The following is an 18,760-nucleotide window of genomic DNA, read 5'->3' as shown; positions in this document are numbered from 1 at the left end:
CACGACAGACTTAAATTCACCCTTGAAATTGGACAAAACAATCAGACAAATTTCCTCAATCTCACTATCTATATAACAGTCACAAAATTAAATACGAAAATTTTCAGGAAATATACAAACACTGGTAAATACTTACATTTTGCCTCTCATCACCCCCTAAACACTAAAAAAGCAGTTTTATATAATCAAATTCACAATGCACTAAAGTACATCTCCTCAAGGCGCCTCCGCAGCCAGGTGGGAAGGAGCAGCAGTGCGTAGCACACGCTTCTTGATTAGACAGGGGTTCGAGCCCGTCACCACCAAATACGGAAGATGCGGAAAGATCAGAGAATGACCACCGCATATCCTGGAGCAATATGGCCTTAGTTGCTAATGCTCCTTAAAAAAACCAAACAACAACAACAGCTCCTCACCAACCGACGTTTACAATGAAATCCAATATCTCACCGACAAATTTATATCCAGAGGTTACCCCCACCAGAGGTTAATTTTAAACACAATCTCCATTGCTAAAAATAAAATTAAACTTAACAATCCAACCAAAGACAACAATAAAATAAACATCTCCATAGTCCTCCCTTATCACAATGAACTCTTAGGACAGTTCTGCCATCTATTTAACGACACTGATATCTCCCTTGTTTTTTCCACCTACAGCAAATTAGGATCCTTCTTCAGCTCCTATAAAGACACACACAAATATCCTACAAACGACCTCAATAATATAATATACTTCATTAATTGTCAACCAAACTGTAATACATGTTATATCGGAAGTACCACTACCAAATTTGGCTCATCAAAAACATCCAACACCCGTGCATACTATCATTTCCATAGCCTCATGTCTAACCAATCTGTTACAGAACTTACAATTCATGCCCAGACCCACAACCACACCCCCCCCCTCATTGACTCTGCCATTTCCATCATTAAACTAAAATCCAGCTACAGAATACTTCAATATGAAGTCCTAGCTATTGAATGGTACTGGCACCACTCAAACCTCAAAATTCTAAATTCCAAACTCCCCTTCAATCTCTCCCCAATTTGGAACCTCTCGCGATTAAAGTTCCCACATGTCAAAAAAAGCATCACGAGAGTATAATTTATTTCTTAAATACCATGCGCGTTTATTCTCCACACATTGCCAACTGAAGACGTTTTAACCAACGAAAGTCCCCGTCAACGACTATTGGCTTCACCGTATTCACCTATTTAGTTTTCAATTATTCTTTTGCTTCTTTACTTCAATGACAACCAAGGATTGGATGTGTACGCTTATGTTTCCTTGCGCCTATTTTAACTCAGTCAACACTTACCTACTTTTCCTATGGCGCCTCCGTAGCCAGGTGGGAAGGAGCAGCAGTGCGCAGCACATGTTTCTTGATTAGACCGGGGTTCGAGCCCGTCACCACCAAATACGGAGGATGCGGAAAGGTCAGGAAATGACCACCGCATATCCCGGAGCAATATGGCCTTAGTTGCTAATGCTCCTAAAAAAAACCAAATAACCTACTTTTCCCCTTTTGGTTTTTATTCAACTTAACAATTCAACCTAAATATTAACCATGCTGCTTAAGTAAGCCATCGCAGATTAATTCAAGGTGAGTACTGCTTTCTAAGCATTCACTTTCCTTTACTAGAAAGAAATAATATTAAATTCAGATAAAAGTACAACAAAACAATGAATTTAAAATGCACTAAAAATTCCTCCCTTAAGCAGACTAAAACGTTTCGACAAGTGTCATGTTCACAGGGTGGAATGAAACTAACGAACTGTGTGTGTTCGGAATTTTATAAATAGGAGATTAGTCTTTGGTAAGCATGCATTCGAATGACCACGAATCAGATAAGAGAAATGGACGTCGAATGTTAATAGTTTTTTTTTTTTTTTTTTTTTTTTGTAATTTCATTTCTGAAATTTCGGCAATCAATAATTTTGTATAATTATGTGAATATTTAAAATTTTGGCTTCATTAAACAGGAATGTGTGGTTTTCATTTATCACATGGAATGCTATTTCCGATGCATGGATTGATGCTTCATGTTGCTTAACCCTCGAGTTTAAAATGCATCTGGTAGATCTAATGTAAGAAGAATCACAATCCTTACATGAAATGTGGTAGATGAGGTCATGTGTTTGTTCAGAAGTCGATGTTTAGAAGTCGATTTTTTGTGTTGCACATAATTTATGGCCCTGTTTTGCTACTATTTTCATTTCTGTACCTCTCAAAAGGTTGTTAATTTGTCTATACCAGTGTTCAACATACGGCATTGAAATAAAATATTTTTTATTAATCCTGTCAAAACGGCCACCGTAGCCAAGTGGTCAGGCGTGCGGGTGCATAAGTACACGTGCCTTGAGTGACTGGGGTTCAAGCTCGTAACTGCTAAATACGATGCTGTTTCTTGTATTCTGTCAATCTTGTGAACTCCTCTGACCATTTGGTGGTTCCGGAGTATAAATAGAAAATCTATTTATTTATTTATTGATTAATAATTTGTAGTTGGCTTCTAATTTAATGCTATTGAGAGAGGTAATCGGGTATCCTCTATTTAGGAACCTATTCATCAGTTGTATTTTTATCTGTAGAGTAAGTTGTGTGGAAGAGTATTTGAATGCATTTAAGAACTGATTTAAATCAGGAGTCAGTATATAAATGTTTAGTTGTAAAATTTGGATCTCAAAACAAGTGAAACAGCAATTAGCATTAGCAGTGGCATATGATGCAAAAAAGCAAGCTTATACAGCATCAGGCAAAAAAAAAAAAAAAAATCCTTCCCATTTCCCCATCCATTCAAGTGGTAACCATTCAAGGAATTAATCGTGGATGCTACTAAAAGTTTCATACCTATTGGCTTAAATGGTTATCAAATGAACTAATGAGACTTGTGACAGAGAATAAAAATGAATGGGATGCATATAAATTATCAAGTGACTCAGAAGCCTATGACAGATATAAGCTAGTCTGTAATCAGGTCACAAAGGAGGTTAGGCAGGCGAAAGCAGATTACGAAAAATCTTTGGCAAAAGATGCTAAGAAAAACAGCAAGGATTTCTTTACTTGTATAAACTCTAAAAGGAAGAGGATGTATCTGATTGGTCCACTTGATATCGATGGTCCAATTGTTGATGATCCTGCTCAGATAGCAAACAAACTGAATGAGTATTTTGCATCTACATTCACACATGAGGAGTTATTAAGGTTTGAAAATGGCAGAAGGTTATCAAATTGTAGCAGGGTGCTTAATGATTTTGTAATAACTGAGAGCAAAGTGGAGGAGAAATTGTTGAAGTTAAACATAAGAAAGGAACCTGGGGTGGATGGGATCTATCCAGTTATATTAAAGGAGGTGGCAAAGCAACTAAGCAAATCCTTAGCCATAATTATGAGAGCATCCTTGGACTCAAGGGAGGTCCCCACGAACTGGAGATGTGCAAATGTATCCCCAATTCACAAAGGGGGATCGAAGGGTGACACGAGTAATTACAGACCAGTTAGTTTAACTTCTGTTCCGGGTAAAATAACAGAGACACTGGTTAAAGATGCATTGCAGGATCATCTAGACAAGACTGCAGCAATATTTCAGACACAGTGGGTTTGTTAAGGGGAAAGTCTTGTCTGACAAATTTGATAGGATATTATGATGTGGTTACAAAGGAACTGGATGCAAAAAATAATTTTGATATCATATATTTGGATTTCAGGAAAGCTTTTGACACTGTTGCGCATGGAAGACTATTGTACAAATTGGAGCAGAATGGTATTAAGGGTAAGTTGCTACAATGGATAAAAGGATAGTTCAGTGGGAGAAGACAGAGAGTGGTAATCAATGGGTGCTGCTCTTTGTGGACTAATGTTATTAGTGGAATCCCACAGGGTTCCGTGTTGGTTCCTCTGTTGTTTTGTATATTTATCAATGATATTGATGAAGGTATATCAGGCTTAGTGTCGAAGTTTGCAGATGGGCTAAGAAGTGGCAACTGTAGTTTAACCTTGACAAATGCAAAGTACTGCATATGAGGAGCGGGAGTGCAGTAGCACACGCTCTTTGAGTAGACCGGGGTTCAAGCCCCTGACTGCTGAATACGGTCGATCTGCCAACCAGCACTGGACCAGCGTGGCAGATTATGGTCCATTTCCCTCAGCATGAATTGTTGAGGAGGCTTCCATCCTGCAGTGGGTTGATAATGGCTGCACCTTACTTAACTCAAGAGAAACGTACCAACTGTGTAGTGCTATACTTAAGGTGGTAGAAAATGAAAAAGACCTGGGCATAATTGTGCAGTCAGATATGAAGTTTTCTAAGCAATGCAGACAGGCTGCCAGAGCAGGTCATGGGGTTTTGTCAATGATTTATAGGAATTTTGCTAGCAGGGAAAAGGTGGTGATTGTCCCTCTGTATAAGGCAATGGTCAGGCCACGCCGCGTACAGGTCTGGAGGCCTCATTTTAGGAAGGATGTAGATTTGCTTGAGCGTGTACAGAGAAGGGCAACAAGACTGGGGAGGGAAATGAAGGGATCCTCTTACCAAGAGAGGCTTAAGTTCTGCAAATTGCAGTGGCTGGAGACTAGGCAACTGTGCAGTGATCTGATTGAGATGTATAAAGCCTTGAATGGGTTGAGCACGATGAATTCTGATGGGATCCTTCCACTTGTTCAGATTACGAACCTAAGGGGGGCATAAGTTCAAATTAAGAAAAGACGGATGTAGAACAGATGTGCAGAAATTTGCCTTTAGCTAGCGGGTGGTTAATTGCTCGAACAAACTTCCATCTGTCGTTGTGGAAGTTGATAGGTTAAATAAATTTAAGGAGGAACTGGATAGGCATTTGGAGGGAATGGTGTGAGTTTTTTTTTTCTTTTTCTTTCCCTTTGGCTGATGCTGCATAAGCTCATACAATTGCTTTCTTGCATCACATGCCGCCACCACACTACTACTACTACTACATTCACTCCAAAAGGTTGTCCAGTTCTTCATTGAGCTATTTAAGCTATCAACTTCCACAATAACAAATGAAAATTTGTTCCAGCAATCAACCACTCACTAGCTATTTAGCTAGCAAGCCTTTAAAGGAAAGTTTATGCACATCTATTCTACAGTGTCTTTCTTCCATTTGAATTCATGTTCCCTCAAGTGAGAAATTTGAACAAGAAGAATCCCATCAGCATTGAGCTTGCTCAAACTATTTTAAGGTCTTATATACCTCAATCAGATCACCTTGCAGGTGCATAGTCTCCAAAAGCTGCAATTTGCAGACTTACGCCTTTCTTAATAAGAAACAATTTCTCTTGCACTTTCCTCTTGGTTACTACAAAATCATTTAGCTCCCTGTTAGAGTTTGATAAACTTCTGGCCTCCACTTCCATACAGCCCATCACCACCAAATACGGAGCATGCGGAAAGGTCAGGGAATGACCACCGCACCGGAGCAATATGGCCTTTGTTGCTAATGCTCCTAAAAACCAAATAACAACAACAACAACTTCCATACAGAATTCCTCATATGTAAATGTAGATGTAAACTACTCATTCAGTTTGTCAACTACCTGAGCAGGCTCATTAACAGTCATTTAATAGATAGAAGAATAAAAGAATCCATATTCAAAATAGTCTTCGGACACCAGTGGCGTATTGAGGTCATTGTAAGGGGGGGGGACATGGCAACCAGGTCCAGGTATCATCATAAGGGGGAGGGGCATGGTGATCAAGGTTTTGAGTTGTTTTTTTTTTTTTTAGAATGCCTGCTGCATCCTTTTTCTTTAATTTCAAATTTTTGGTTAAGGGGGCATATTCCCCTTCTGCCCACCCGTCAGGCACTACTACATAATATATATTAATTATTGCAAAAATAAATAAAAAATAACAGTGTCTTCAAGCTCTTTAAGAATGCATATTAAAAAAAAAATTACCTGAGAAGTCACTTCTATTGAAGTCATCAATCACCAGGGTATAAAGTAACAAAATAAGCTGAGGTGCAGCCTCTAAAAAAGATTCAAACAGTCTCAAAAATGCAGCATCAGCTTCCTCATATGAAATTTGTTTTTGATATTCTAATAATTGCCGTCGCTTAGTTTTATTATCTATATTTCTTTTTATTTGAACACCATAATATGCAGCCATGAAATACCTAAGAGAAAGAAAAATCAATAATCAGAAAATTTAATTTTTTTTTTAAATTTACAATTAAAATTAGTGAATGTACAATTCAAATATTTTAAATTACTAAATAATTTTCAAATATTTTAAATTACATGGTGCTAGTTACTCCAATAGCAACAAATTTTCCATTAATCTGCATGCACTCACTTGCATTGATTTCATTATATCTAGAATGAAAGAAAATAAATGCAATACACAATTGTATTTCTCAAACCACTATACATCACATGAACCATATGCTGCTATAATTTTGACGATATTTAATTGAAACTGTGACAAAAAATTATTTCAGAAAGCTTCTGAGTGAATAATATTATACTGTATTTGAATGAAGTGAGGAAAAACAAAACATGGAGTCGTATTAACTGTACTTAACCAACAACCTGGTTGTAGTAACGACGATTACATCAACAGCTAAGGAAAATCTGCAAAGAAAGGTAAAGCTATTAATATTTTGGGTGTTCAATGTACTCCTATTTTCAAACATATGATCAGAAAACTTCATATCTGACTGCTGTTTGTTATTTTGGTTTTTTTTTTAGGAGCATTAGCAACTAAGGCCATATTGCTCAGGGAATATGCGATGGTCATTCCCTGACATTTCCGCATCCTCCGTATGTGGTGGTGACGGGCTCGAACCCTGGTCTAATCAAGAAGCGTGTACTATGCACTGCTGCTCCTTCCCACCTGGCTACGGAGGCGCCATATCTAACTGCACGATTACCCCCAGGTCCTTTTCATTCTACACTATTCCAAATGTAGCAACACACAGTTGGCAAGTTACTCTGGGTTACTGCTACCCATACGCAGTACTTTACATTTGTCAATGTTAAACTTCAGTTGCCAGCTCTCAGCCCATCTGCTCAACTTTTCTAGATCCTGTTGCAGTGGTGTACTGTAATTACTGTCATTAACAACCCTGCCAACCTTCATAACAACTATAAACTTGGACATTAACTCTGATATACCTTCATCAATACCACTGATAAAGACAGAAAACAACAGTGGGCCCCAACCCCTGGGGAACTCCACTAATAACATTAGTCCATGAAGAGCAGTGTCCATTGATTACCACTCTTGTCTTCCCCCACTCAACCATCCCTTTATCCATAAGAGCATTTTACCTTTAATGCCATACTGCTTCAATTTGTGCAGTAGTCTTCCACGATCTGATTGAGGTGTATAAAGCCTTGAATGGTTTGAGCATGCTCAATGCCGATGGGATTCTTCCTCTTGCTCAGGATAATCACCTCAGAGGGCTTAAATTCAAACTGAGGAGACAGTTGTAGGATAGATATGTGGAAGCTTGTCTTTAGCCAGCAGGTAGTTAACTGCTGGAACAGACTTCCATCTTTTGTTGTGAAAGTTGATAGCCTAAATAAATTTAAGGCTGAGCTGGACAGGTATTTGGAACGAACTGATGGGTGAAATCGGCGGTTTTTTTTTTTTTTTTTTAGCCAATGCTGCTTTCTTGGTCATAATCTTGATCATAAGCTTGCTTTCTTGCATCATATGCCTCTACTAATGCTAATGTGCAACAGTATCAAAATCTTTCCTAAGATCCAAGTGTATGATATCAAAATTATTTTTTGCATCCAGTTGCTTTGTGACACATCATAGTAAGGAGTATCAACAAATTTTTCAGAGTCAAGTTATTAAAAATATTATCAGACACTAAGCAAAACCCATTAATCCCTGCATTCCAGTTTACCACATGGAGTGCATATGTGGGAGCATGTATATGAGGAGAATACAAGAGCATCTGACTGATTCAATTTGTAAGGGTATATAAGTCAGATCCAGCTTTCCATCTCTCCAATGCAGTCTTTTTGGGATTTTAAGTTTGCAGTTCCACTGACTAGGCATACCACAGATGTGCATTCAAAGAACCATTCTTAATAAAATGCTATAAGGACACTTCTATCAACAGAAACCAAGCAGTGCAGTTCAACCAAAGTTTTTTTTTTTTTTTTTTTTTAAATCTGTTTGAAAACAGGGCAAAATTATATATTATTATATTGGCAGTGTAAAATCATGTCAAAAACCAAGCCAACAGGAATTATACCCAATACAATAATCCCAAGAATAAATGCAAACCACATTCTTAAAACCATATCCTTAAAGTTAAGGTTTAGTCTAGAATTAGTTAAAAAATAGCTATTAGATGAACAAGTTAGTGCAAAGCATTTTAATTTGAAATAAATTACCAAAGTAGATGAAATAAACAGTTTTTGTTACATCTCATATTGTGAATGCCTTCACAAGTAGTTGCTCTGATATTGCACTACCTCAAATAAGCAATGCTTCACCAGCTGAGAAGACTAATGTTATCTATTCTTGGTGGACACCACCACCCATATGGCACCATTTCGAAGCTTGTTAGCCTCTAATCGGTGGGTATGGAAGTATCCCATATATCACTGGGATATTATTATTATTATTATATATTAGCCATATGGTACAAGGAAGCATAAGGCTTTTGCTACCAGGCAAAAAAAAATTTCTAAGTTACCGTGTGAGAGAAAGACAGATGTAGCAGGAAAGAGAAGAATGATGATATCCAGCTGAGGACCCCTGGGTGTGCCAAGCCCATACTCACCAGATGTGAGCCCCTGGGGTTATCTACCTGCATAAACACAATCAGCCTTTCCTTGTACAGTTGCCCATTTGACAATCTCACCATGCAGGCTGCCTGTCTTTTAACCATTTCAAGAAATGGTCAAAGGTCAAACAGCATACTATTACTTTCTTTGAAGAAATCTGTTTTGTATATACTTGGAAGCAGGGTTGTAGTGGAGAGTATATGTGGGAATATGCCAAATACTCCCTAGATTTTTTTTAGGTGAACAGGGTATATCTTCTGGTTTTTGAAAGACTTGAAAAACAAATATTATTAAAATATTTACTGAAAATTAAAAAATAAATTTATTAGAATTTGATTCTTAAGCAATACTTATAGTTTTATTATTTTTAATATATATGACCTATATATAAGTAAGTAAAATATGCCGTGTATATATACATATTATATATATATTTGGGAGTGTCAGGTTTGTAGTGACTCCAACCAACCAGCTAGTTATATTTAAAATTAGACCTGGTATGGATAGCCTCATATAAAAATATATAAGATACATATAAAAGCAACTAAATTAATGAAATTTTAAAGAAAGCTGGAGAAATTGGCAAATGTTAGTCAAAATTAATGAAAATAAATGAAAATTAACATTCCTCCTCATGGTCATACCTCTGCTACTCCTCAGGGGCTTTGAGCAGACATATAGCCATACTGGAGGAATGTATTATACATAACCCGTTTCTGTAATCTCTATACTAGTTTTTCAGGTTAAATACTTGTGGATAATTTGGAATTATAAGAGTAATCTTATTGAATATATTGTACTTAATTTTATATAAGTACTAAATTTTAAGTAAACAGGGTGGTTTTTGTATATTACAGCAAACTGTGATAGGAGAATCAAAGCCCTACAGGTATGTAACATCTTGAAATATAGTATCTAACCTCCATGTCCTGTAGTGGTCATTCTGAAAATGTTCAATTTCCAGCAAAAGTTTAGTTTTGTGTGTGTGTGGTACAGTTTATTGCGCAGACTTATGATGGTTAACCTTGCCGTAGGCAGTCACATGCTTTGCATTCTTGAGTGTGGGCTGGTGTTGATTGTAATTTAAAGCTTGGTGTATTAAGCAGATACAATATGATATCTAACCAGGCTAAAACTGATAGAAAATAAACATAATAATTGACATGGTGGTAGTTAAAATAAAATGGGAAAAGATGGGATGATATTATTAAAATTAAATGTGTTATCCGTAGGGTGTGGACTGGCAATGCTTTTCTAAGGCATGACAGTCCTGTATGTGCCCATGGGGATAACTATTTACAAATATATATAGCCTCTTTCATCGTGAATATTAACCCTGTGTTTCCGTGCTTGTAATTAAATCTCGATTTAGTGGAAATGCACTATATCTGTATGGTAATGATGACCTGTGTATTTACATTCCTGGTGTTAATAACTCTGTTAGTGGGGTATTTTGATTTTGGACATCCAGGTACTGTGCGGATAGGTGTCAAGCCACACCTATGCACAATTAACCTGGGGTTCAAAAGGGGGCCAAATTATAGCTCTAATTAGAGCTTTTATGCTCCGTGGAAAAATTTTTTTCTATGATACTATTAGGACTAATATTAGTTGGTTGCTGTATGAGTTTAGCTTGTGCGGCTGCATTTATATGTTATCTGATGTAATTGTCAGGTATTTTATTTTTGATAAGGGTATTTTTCAGTTTTATTAAAGCTGCTATAATGCTTTCTGGGCTATTGCATATGTGTATAATTTTGTTAGTTTGTTTTGGTTTCTGATAACATTTCCATATATATTTTTGGCTAATTTAGTTTCCCAGTTAGTTAGTTTAATTGCTGGGAAGCCAATTATCGTAGTGTTTTATCGTAGTGTTTGGTGTATAAAAAGTCGTTTGTTATTGTTATACAAAGTTATTGTGATTTGACTGTCTAGGTAGGTGGCTTGCAGGTTGCTTTCTGTGTTGGTTCTTTCTATAGTCAAATCTTCGGGATAGATATTTTTAGCCATGTTGTCGAAGTTTTTTTTTTTTTTTTTTTTGGTAGTTGTTGGCTCATCAGCTACTGTGGCCATAGTGCACCTCCCAAGGTTTTTACAGTACTTTGATCCAACCCCGAGGCGGGATTCAAACCCGCGACCTTTGGGTTGCCAGGCAGGCACTTTTCCCACCTGGCTAGCCCGGTCAGCAGTTGTCGAAGTCTGTATGGTTGATGACTAGTACATCGTCTATGTACTTGTAGTACGTGATGTCTTCTTTAAGCTTATTTTCATAAAAGTGCAAATAGAGGTTGGCTATGGAGCATGAACTACTTGATCCATGGCCACGCCCTCTAATTTGCACATAGATGCTATTACCCAGGCACCTCTGTAGCCAGGTGGGCAGGAGCAGCAGTGCGTAGCACACGCTTCTTGATTATACCAGGGTTCGAGCCCATCACCACCAAATACTGAGGATGCGGAAAGGTCAGGGAATGACCATCGCATATCCCCGGAGCAATATGGCCTTAGTTGCTAATGCTCCAAAAAACCAAATAACAACAACAGCTATTACCCATCTGTATGTTTTTCACATTAAGGTTGATGAGGTTTATCCAGTACTGTTTTTTACGTCCTAGTTTATCTTGATGTTCTATGTAATATTCAGATAGTTCTTTTATAAAATTGCCGTGAGATATACTAGTGAACAAGTTTTTGAAGTCATATGTGTATACTTTGTTAATATGATTGTTTCAATATATTCAATGTACTGCCTGTTATTGGAGATGAATTTTGTGTTTGTGAGATTGCTGGTTATAATATTTAATTTGGATTCCATTATTTTGCTAGACATATTGTTGTAGCTGTTTCTGCAAGTGGTGATGAACCTTTTCCCTGTAGGGACTTGGTGGAATTTGAGAATCCAGTAAATGTATGGATATAGGGTGTTGTCCATTTTTAATTTAATTTTCTTGTGTATTGCTATTAGTTTTTTAGTGATTATGTTAGGGGTGGGGCTGATGAACTTATAAATGTCACTGTGGTCCAATTCCTGTTTTAGGTTGTCTATACAGAATCTCTTACAAATGATGCTAAAGTTGTTATTTGCTTTGTCTATATTGGTGATAACGAACTTGTTTTGTAGGTTTTTGATTTTTTGTTTAATACTATTTAAATTGTATATCTTGTTACATCCTAGTTTAAATTGTATATCTTGTTACATCCGGGTTCGATTCCCGCCTCGGGCTTGGATCAAAGTACTGCAAAAACCTTGGGAGGTGCAATATGGCCACAGAAGCCGATGCGCCAACAACTACCAAATCAAAAAAAAAATCAATCTTGTTACATCCTAGTTTATCTTGATGCTCTATGTAATATTCAGATAGTTCTTTTATCAAATTGTTGTGAGATATACTAGTGAACAAGTTTTTGAAGTCATGTGTATACTTTGTTAATATAATTGTTTCTAATATATTCAATGTACTGCCTGTTATTGGAGATGAATTTTGTGTTTGTGTGTCATATTGGTGTGTCATGATGTCTCTGAATCCAGTTAAGATAAGTTTTGTGGTAATATTAATCCATCTTTGAAAAGCTTCCACTGGGGTGTTGTATTTGTATGCTGTTTTGTATGCGAATTGCAACAGATCCATATTAATGGAGTTGTGTATGTTATTTAAGTAAATTTTGGAGTTGGGTCTGAATTTTGTTCCTTTGCTCATCACTTCTTGTAGGGTATTGTCTTCTATAATTTTAAGGTCGCCGGTTAATATGTGGTTGTGATGTGGATCTATATAATTTTTTTATTTTTCTTCATGACAGAAACAGGGTAGATCTGCAATGGCCATGTTGGCTATTGTGTTTTTGTAGTTATAGATAGTCATTCCTATGGGTCTGTCATATCTATGCCTAATTTCTATATTGTTATTATTTATTGGAAGAAAAGTTTTAGTTTTATGCATAATATTTCTGAGATTAACGTAGTTGTAGACCCGATTCAGAAATTTTATTGTGCAATACTCTGTTTGTATTTTCAGGGTATACTAATCCTATTATGAATTTAATGATATCCTCCAATGTGTGTTTAAGATATATATTTTTGATAGAAATCTTATGGTTTATCCTGTTTAGGGCTTTTAGTTTACTATGTTTTAGTGCAAACAGGGTGTTATGTATGCTTTTTATGTTAATGGGATCTGTATCCCATTCCGTGAGTTTTTCGAAATTGTTAATGTCTTGGGGTCTTGTCCTGTTATAGCTACTATAATCTTGTTTAATTTTATATTTTCTCAAACCGTTACTTTGTACGTTTTTTGTTAATTGAAAAATTGCATTGTTTATAATATTGCATTGTTTATAACTGAAGTAGGTGAAGTTCCTACCATTGAACCTATTATTCAACCCGTTCCCTTTTGTTGGTGTTTTCCATGATGGCTAGTATGGCTATGGTGATATTAGTAAAGTTGTGTTTTTGGTAGTGTCTTAGCTCTATTTCATTGGTGTATTTGTCTGTATCTGTATTTCTGTTTTTTTGGTGGATTTTCCCCGTATTTCTTTATTTGAGATCGGTGCAGATTTAGTCTTATGTGTAGTTCAGTACTGGTTTGTCCTATATACTGGTTGTTGTTGTTGTTGTTGTTATTTGGTTTTTAGGAGCATTAGCAACTAAGGCTATATTGTTCTGGGGATGACAGGCTCGATCCTTGGTCTAATCAAGAAGCATGTGCTATGCACTGCAGCTCCTGCCCACCTGGCTGCGAAGGCGCCCCTATATACTGGATGCCGCATTCTTTACATGTTATCAGGTATATTACTCCTTTTGTGTGGCAAAAAATCGGTGAATTTTCTGTGTTATGGTTGTGCTGGCTATGCATGTATGGACATGTTTTTCATAATTTACTCTTACATTTATTAAATTTTAGTAGATTTTGCAGTTGTATATAATCTATATAGTCTTCAACGTATGGGATGTCCTCGTGTCTTATGTTTCTTTGGAGTCTCAATGTATTCACATGAGGTGTGGCAGCACTGCACGCTATGCAACCGTTTTCAGCAAGATTCGGGTCCTGCGAGGTCATGTTTAAGCCCGGGGGTGCAATTTATGCTGTGGTACCCATACAGCATTTTTCTCTATTTCGTTGTAGTATTCATGGTGCTAACTTATTTATACGCAATATTGGCTATGGTCCGTACTGTTGCCTAATACTTCCGTAGTATGATGTATTATTTAATTTTTTTACTTACTCCTTTATAATTTATAATTACTACTTTGCCTATGGCAAGGTTAACCACCACGCCACGGATACGTCTGCGCAATAAACTGTACCACACACACACACACACATAAAACTAAACTTTGGCGGGAAATTGAACATTTTCAGACTGACCAACACAGGACATGGAGGTGAGATACTATGATATTTCAATATGTTACATACCCATAGGGCTTTGATTCTCCTATCACAGTTTGCTGTAATACACGAAAACCACCCTGTTTACTTAAAATTTAGTACTTATATAAAATTAAGTAGATATATTCAATAAGATTACTCTTATAATTCCAAATTATCCACCAAGTATTTAACTTGCAAAACTGGTATAGAGATTACAGAAACGGGTTATGTATAATACATTCCTCCAGTATGGCTATATGTCTGCTCAAAGCCCCTGAGGCGTAGCTTGTTTGTTTGTTATTTGGTTTATAGGAGCATTAGTAACTAAGGCCATATTGCTCCGGGGATATGCGGTGGTCATTTCCTGACCTTTCCGCATCCTCCGTATTTGGTGGTCACGGGCTCGAACCCCGGTCTAATCAAGAAGCATGTGCTACGCACTGCTGCTCCTGCCCACCTGGCTACGGAGGCGCCCTGAGGAGTAGCAGAGGTATGGCCATGAGGAGGAATGTTAATTTTCATTAATTTTAACTAACAATTGGCAATTTCTCCAGCTTTCTTTAAAATTTCATTAATTTAGTTGCTTTTATATATATGTATCTTATATATTTTTATATATAAGGCTATCCATACCAGGGCTAGTTTTAAATATAACTAGCGGGTTGGTTGGGGTCACTACAAACCTGACACTCCCAAGTAGTACCACAATTTAAAAATAATAATGTATAAATAAGTTAAGTACATATACAACCCATGCATGTGTAATGTCTAATTGTCCACAGACAATAGCACTAACGCTGGAACCAATATTTATTTATTTAAACCTAAACGTCATTTGACATAATTCCAATATATATACCCTCTGGAATTTGATTAATAAGCCTGATATGCATAGTATAGTCTGTTTTTCGTGACATTCCAGGGACTCACATCCGGTGAGTATGGGCTCGGCACACCTAGGGTTCTGAGCTGGATATCATCATTCTTCTCTTGGTGATTCCCTTCTACTTCTCTCTCTCTCTCTCTCTCTCTCTCTCTCTGGGTAATTCAGAATTTTTTTTTTTTTTTGGCTGGTGCAGCATAAGCCTCAGGTTTCCTTGCACCATATGGCTGATAATAATAATAACATTCATAAAGTATACCTTCTGCCACTTTACGACTACAGCACTGCTTGAAAGTATCCGTGACTTTTTGTATAATCGTGTCAGATCAATATAAAAACATGTTCTAATTTATACTCTGGCACAACCACTAGGCTAGAGGAGTTTACAATTAATTATTCTAACAAAGAATACAATTGTTAACCATATTTAGCAACTGTGTGGAAGAACCACACTATTTGAGTAGACAGTATACTTGAACCACAGTCCACTCAAACACACATGCATTTCAGCACTCACACTCTTCACACTAGGCTATCCTAATAAGTTAATCTTAAGAGTTCATGTAGAGAGCTAAGGAAAGGCTGAGTGACTAGTTACAAAGATATGTATGAAAAATTGAGAATTCAATCTTCTATTTCATAGATACATACATAATAGCTTGCTAATTTTCTGCTGTTAAATTCATTAATAATAGGAACAGAATGACACACATTGCCACAGCTTACCTTGGTATCGGTTCCAAGAACAAAAGCAGACAGAAAATTCGAACACTCCACATCCATTTTGGTGGTGGCAATATATTGCTATTATTGTAGTCTTCAAAATACCAAACCCAACTAAACATATTAACTATTACAGCAGAAACAAGGATCGACGCTAGAGTTAAGTAAAAATACCACATATTAGAATCTGTAAAATGACCATACACAACTGCTATATCAGCCCCCATGTCACCGATATAAAAGCCAACTGCACCAATATTAAATAAAATATCCCAATATGAAATTTTCAACTCTTCATCCCAAATTTTCTGTTTCTTTACTACACCAGCGTTTTCATTTGGTTCGCCAGCACCACGAGGGTCCTGAGTCTCTCTTGACAGTACTGAAGTACCATTTTCATCATTTGGTTCGCTAGCACCACGAGGGTCCTGAGCTTGTCGTGACAGTACTGATGTGCCATTTTCATCACTCAATTTCAATTCATTAAGTGTCATTTTCTCTAAGTTAATAATAATCCAACAAAACAATCAATAAAAAAAAACAATACGTGATGTACACAACCTCCGACCTAACATACACACGATGGCACATATTCACTCTTGCCCAAACGTTCACGTTTGACAAGTAAAAAATCGTGCCTATTCTCACTGTCGTCGAATTCTCCTCCTCTCTTCATAATCTAAAGAAATAAACACTGGGGTTAGTCTATTAAAAATTAGTTACAATTTGTCATGCCTGAAAACATTTCTTCCATTACGTTATCATGATGGACAGATTCTCAGAGTGTGCAATTTTCATTATTATATAATTTATAACATACACATCTATCATTATTTTTGTCACTTCCTTTTAAATTCCACAGCATAAGTTTTTGACATATAACTCAAACGTAATCACTGAACCTACATAACGGTAACAAATCACTCCATTACCCCATATTTACTACTGTCCACTAACGATAATTTTTAGTTCATTAAAAATATCACATGATCAAAAAATCTGAATGATAGGGGCGCTCGGCAGGGATTAATTACAGTGTTATGTTATTAATACAGAATGTACCAAATCGATTGCACTTTTTAAAAAAATCATAATGAAAAAAATATGCATTTTAAAAAACAAATTATTTATGAAAGAAATTCTACATTTAATACAAAATTATTTCTAAAAATCAGATCACCGAGATGACGTCCTTCACGACGACGGCACTTAGATAGCATTAGCACTAGTAGAGGCATACGATGCAAGAAAGCAAGCTTATGCATCATCAGCCAAAAAAAAAACTCCCATTTCGCTCATCCATTCGTTCCAAATGCCTGTCCAGCTCAGCCTTAAATTTATTTAGGCTATTAGCTTCCACAACAAAAGATGGAAGTCTGTTCCACCAATCAATGTGACATTGGAGGCAAATTGCTGCTATGGATAAAGGGGTGGTTGAGGGGGAGAAGACAGAGAGTGGTAATCAATGGACACTGCTCATCGTGGACTGATGTTATTAGTGGAGTCCCTCAGGGCTCAGTGTTGGGTCCATTATTGTTTTCTGTATTTATAAATGATATTGATGATGGTATATCGAGCTTAATGTCCAAGTTTGCAGACGATACAAAGGTTGGCAGGGTTGTCAAGGACACTACTGACACTATGTTGCTGCAACAGGATCTGGAAAGGTTGAGCAGATGGGCTGAGAGGTGGCAAATGAAGTTTAACATTGACAAATGTAAAGTACTACACATGGGAAACAGCAACCCCAGAGCAACGTATCAACTCTGTGGTACTACACTGACAGTGGTAGAGAATGAAAGGGACTTGGGGGTGGTTGTGCAGGCAGATATGAAGTTCTCTGAGCAGTGCAGACGGGCTGCAAGAGTAGCTCATGGAGTATTGTCAATGATATACAGGAATTTTTCCAGCAGGGATAAGGAGGTGATTATTCCATTGTATAAGGCGATGGTCAGGCCACACCTAGAGTACTGTATACAGGTCTGGAGGCCTCATTTCAAGAAGGATGTAGAGATGCTGGAACGAGTACAGAGAAGGGCAACAAGATTAGTGAATGGAACAAAGGGGCGCTCTTACGAAGAAAGGCTTAAGTTTTGCAAATTACAGTGTCTGGAGACTAGGCACCAGCGAGGTGATCTGATAGAGGTGTATAAAGCCTTGAATGGTTTAAGCATGCTCAATGCTGATGGGATTCTTCCTCTAGCTCAGAAAAATCACCTGAGAGGGCATAAATTCAAATTGAGGAAAGACAGATGTAGGATAGACGTGCGGAAATTTGCCTTTAGCCAGCGGGTGGTTGGTTGGTGTAACAGACTTCCATCCCTTGTGGTGGAGGTTGATAGCCTAAATAAGTTTAAGGCTCAGCTGGACAGGTATTTTGAACGAACAGAGGGGTGAAGTGGAAGTGGTTTTTTTTTTTTTTTTTTTTTGGCTGATGCTGCATACGCTTGCTTTCTTGCATCAAATGCCTCTACTAATGCTAATGCTAATTTGTCGGTAAGTGATTAGTCTTTTCTAAAACGACACAAATCCAACAATTCGAAGTTAATTACACTTTCCCCTTGCCTTTAATTCACACGCACTGACCTCTCTTCTCATAAAAATCATTCTGACAATTGTGTATCTACTTTTCATAATTCGAATTGAACAGTTAACGCGACCCGACCAATCAGTTGTTTTAATACTCATTATAATTGTTTAGTTGACATATGTATTCCTATACCAAATAGTAGAACAATTGTATGGCATGACTGCCACCAGTGATTGTGAATTTTTGCAAGAGAAATAGTGGAAAAACCACAATAAGAACATTACAAAATTGTAACACTACTAACAGCAAGATAATGCTTCCTATTCAGTTAATTTACCAAGCAACTACATACCGATTAATCTAAAGCTTTGACCAGTTTCATTGTACTCTTTTGTATAACTTATATATTTAATAAAACTTGTTTTGTTCATCATTTTGCCTTGTGACAATTCTCTGTTACACATAATTCACATAATTTTCT

The 18,760-nt window shown here is 36.9% G+C and overlaps 1 protein-coding gene across 2 annotated transcripts in view; it reads right to left on the bottom strand.

Moving 5' to 3' along the window:
- Positions 1 to 16,541, bottom strand: part of LOC150092031 (XK-related protein 6-like) — a 39,995-nt gene extending 23,454 nt beyond the window's left edge. For both annotated transcript variants that reach the window (XM_090386698.1, XM_090386707.1), the window contains exons 1-2: positions 15,753 to 16,541; positions 5,922 to 6,139 (exon numbers count right to left, since the gene is read on the bottom strand). In XM_090386698.1, coding sequence (XP_090242824.1) covers positions 5,922 to 6,139; positions 15,753 to 16,243 — 709 coding nt within the window. In that variant the 5' untranslated portion in view covers positions 16,244 to 16,541. The remainder of the gene's footprint in view (positions 1 to 5,921; positions 6,140 to 15,752) is intronic.
- Between the last annotated feature and the right edge of the window lie 2,219 nt (positions 16,542 to 18,760).

The sequence above is a fragment of the Mastigoproctus giganteus genome, chromosome 1 (genome assembly GCF_048544385.1).
Source record: "Mastigoproctus giganteus isolate SK-2022 chromosome 1, ASM4854438v1, whole genome shotgun sequence".
Taxonomy (NCBI): Eukaryota; Metazoa; Arthropoda; class Arachnida; order Uropygi; family Thelyphonidae; genus Mastigoproctus; species Mastigoproctus giganteus.
Note: the sequence above shows the minus strand (reverse complement) of the source record. Positions and strands in the feature narration are given on the sequence as shown.